The sequence below is a fragment of the Penaeus chinensis genome, chromosome 16, assembly GCF_019202785.1.
Source record: "Penaeus chinensis breed Huanghai No. 1 chromosome 16, ASM1920278v2, whole genome shotgun sequence".
Classification (NCBI taxonomy): Eukaryota; Metazoa; Arthropoda; class Malacostraca; order Decapoda; family Penaeidae; genus Penaeus; species Penaeus chinensis.
The window spans coordinates 27,482,164-27,485,769 of record NC_061834.1 but is presented as its reverse complement, the minus strand read 5'-3'; the positions used below and the strand labels follow the sequence as shown (position 1 = coordinate 27,485,769).

Here is a 3,606-nt window from a genome sequence, read left to right as displayed (position 1 = left end):
ACCTTTCCTTGAATTGCTGGGAAAAACTTTTTTTTTTTTTACTAATGCTATGAATATCGATAGTGTTATTTTCTTTATAGACATTATAATTACTATAATGTTATTGACATTAGTAACAGCAATATAAGATAATGTAAAATGTTTTCAAAAATCAAGGAAAAGGGTAAACAGGCAAGACAGGTGTAATTGGTTCCTTGATGACTCGGTACTTGTGAAGCCATCTTTGTTTTAATAACAATTAATAAAGTAAACTCACAGTGGGCATGGCATGTATTTACATGTCATGCCTGTCAGATTTGGGTTAAGAACTCTGGCTGTGTGAGGGTGTTGTAGACTTTTTGAGCAGTGATATGCAGCTGATATTTTTGTTACTTCATGGTAAATATGAGGCCAGAGCAGCTCTACCTGTGTTATTTGTTACTCTATTTTTTATACTATATAAGATGGCAGTGTCCATTTCCCTCTGTCTCAGTATTGCTCTTGGTAACATTAAACCCGTGAAAGAATTCAGATGCAAACTTTGGTTCCAAAAGGTACATTTAGTACTGTGACAATGGAACTGTGCATATGTATGGACATTAGAAGTATTTATATATTTTTTTAGAATATGTATATTATATATATCACCTGACTTATTAACCAAAAGGCCCTGGGAAGATGTGTTCACATTAGTTTTGTTTTGTGAAATGCCTCTGCACATAGATGGCTCTGCAAAAGCTTAGCCACAAAGGAGTCAATTTGTAGACCATGTGACCTCCCCTGATTTCACCTGACCTTGTGTTTGCAGGAAAAATGTGTTTTTTACTAATTCTATCAATACTGTTATTTTTATTATAGACTTCATAATTATTATAGTGTTGTTGACTTTACTAACAGCAATATTAGATACAAAAAAAATATTTTTATATATATATATATATATATTGATATTGATATAAATGGTGATTTTGTACTAGTGTAAAAACAATTAATAAATTAAAATTATAGTTGGCATGGTATATCTACGTGCATTGGATTCATGACATCCACAGACGTTGGGTTAATACTGTAACTGCTTCATAAATAAATGTTTTTAGGTAGTGGTTCAAATCAATGCAGATATTTATTTATTTCCTTAATCTATTGTATCATGATATCACTTTACTTGCATTACCAATTGGTGTTAGTTCTGGCAAGGCCCATCTTAGGGCTGGCTGTTATTTACTAAACTTGATAAAGATTAGAATTTTATTTTGTTGTAACCACATGCTATATATGATGCCTGGTACAATATGTGTCTTTTCCTCCTCAGACATTTTACATAATTCTATATGATTTTAAATCAGTTTCGTTTTCCTTGCAGATTTCTTATGAAACTCAGTCATGAAACTGTGACAATTGAACTTAAAAATGGCACACAAGTCCAAGGCACTATTACAGGTAAGTGTTTGATTTGTTAATGTATTAAGCAGTTTGCGTAGATGTTTCTCTTATGCAGTTAGTGATAATTTTTCCAGTTGATCTGACTGAAACATTTGATACTATTTATTTATTTATATTTTTCTGTTAAGCACCCAACATTATCTGGCAATACTCAGTACAAAGCCAAGATATAACTATATATATCTGTTTCAGGTGTGGACGTAGCAATGAACACACACCTGAAAAGTGTGAAAATGACTCTAAAGAACCATGAACCAGTCAGCTATGACACCCTCACCATCCGAGGAAACAATATTCGTTACTTCATTTTGCCTGAATCTTTGCCTCTTGAAAACTTGCTCATTGATGATGGGCCCAGAGCCAGAAGGGGCAGATCAGATCGTGGACGTGGTAAGTGTTACTGTTATATATATATGTATGTCTAATTTTTATTTAAATTAATCTATTATTAATTCCTTTTGTTACTAAAAGAAATGTTGTACATCCACATTGTATTTTCCTGTATTATTTTTCAAGAAATTCCTTTTCTAAGGAGAAATTTTACACTTCTAGGTCTGGTGAAATAGATTCATTTCACTTAATGCTGTGCTGCTCTTCCTTTCTATAGATTTCCCAAAGCAAAAATATTCAGAAACATTTTTTTCTTCTATATTACTTTTTTCTTTCTTTCTTTTTAAGTTGTATCCCATTTCTTGTTTCTCCTCTCCTCTAGGCTCTACATTGTAAAATGTTAGTTAACTATGACATCAATTTTCTAATTTTATTTATTTTTTTTCCAAATTTTAATATCTACCTTTTTTCTCCAGCCTTAGGCCAAGACTTTTGGGATTAATTATCTTAGTTACTCTTGTCTACACAGCTCTTTATTTTTATGCAACCTCTAACTGCACTCCTGATAATTTCTCATAATCTCTCTCTCTGCTTTTGCTTCCTTACACCTCCATTTCCATTGCAGTTTAAGTCAAATCCCAGATTTTCTATCCTCATGATATATTCACACCACCATAGCCTTGAGTCCTGGATCTGATTCACCACATCCACCACTCCATATCTACTGGTTTCTTCACTTTTGGCTTTATCCTTCAGTGAATGCAGTGTCCATCTTGATGTCTTCTTTTCCATTCTAATCAAATTCTCTTCCCTCTCCTCCATTGTCATGCATTGAGCTCCATAAAGTACATCAAGTTTATCACTAAAAGAATAATATTGTCTGTATATGTTTTGTATGGTTTTGGGAATGTGTTAATAAAATACATTTAATGTCTTTAAGGACCAGGAGGTCGTGGTCGAGGACGTGGTGGACGAGGACGTGGTCGAGGAGGACCCCGTGGCAGAGGCCGAGGAGGACCACGGCGTTAGATACCCTGATAAATTTTTTGAATGTGTTATTTGTACAAAATATTTGGAACTGAATAATTAATTTTATTTACCAAAGTGGATAATCAGTTTATTTATGGTTTTCTCTAGTATGCAGCCTTCCCTGCAGAGTAAATTTAAATTGTCTGTATAGGAAAAAAAAAATTTAACTGGAGAAATGTATTATTTTTTTTTATAAAAAGTCAAGCAACTTGTGTTGCAAGGAAGAACATTTTTTTAAAGTAAATTTATTTTTGTTCTGATCACCCCAGTCTCTGCAGGTATATTTCTACTCCATAGAAGAGGGAGCAGACAATATATCCTTCCATACCTAAGTTTCAGTAACATGAATGTAACTGTATTTCGTAAGAATAAATAGTTATAAGGTTTTCTATTATCTAATTGTTTTATTCAATCAAATTTTCTGACCTAATTGCAGTATATTTCTGCGATACAATATTTCGGCATGTTTAATCTTTTGAATATAATTGGATTGTAAAAAAGTTGATCATTGAAGTGCTTCAAGAAATTCATACTATTCTCGGTAATGGTACTATATAGAGTATTCTTATTCCACACTAAACCTGATCCCAGGAATTAATACATCTCATGTTGATCGCTGAAATAATATTGTTTGATTGAATGTCATTTCACATTTTGACCCTTTCCTGAATATGGTGTTATGGGATTGGAAATTGGATGTAGGCGTATTTGAGCTTACATGTTGCAAAGTTTATTAGTGCAAGCAGGTTCATAGGGAAAGCAAATTTAAATGAAAAAATGTGTCCATAATTTCACTCTTATTAATAATATCAAGGAAAAGTACCC

General features: G+C 32.7%; 1 protein-coding gene across 1 annotated transcript in view; it reads left to right on the top strand.

Annotated features, from left to right (window-relative positions):
- The window catches only part of LOC125033395 (small nuclear ribonucleoprotein Sm D1-like), a 5,690-nt gene extending 2,515 nt beyond the window's left edge, over window positions 1-3,175 (top strand). The window contains exons 2-4 of the mRNA XM_047624863.1: window positions 1,343-1,419; window positions 1,615-1,812; window positions 2,693-3,175. Of these exons, the coding sequence (XP_047480819.1) occupies window positions 1,343-1,419; window positions 1,615-1,812; window positions 2,693-2,781 (364 nt within the window). The 3' untranslated portion in view covers window positions 2,782-3,175. The remainder of the gene's footprint in view (window positions 1-1,342; window positions 1,420-1,614; window positions 1,813-2,692) is intronic.
- The last annotated feature ends 431 nt before the right edge of the window (window positions 3,176-3,606 follow it).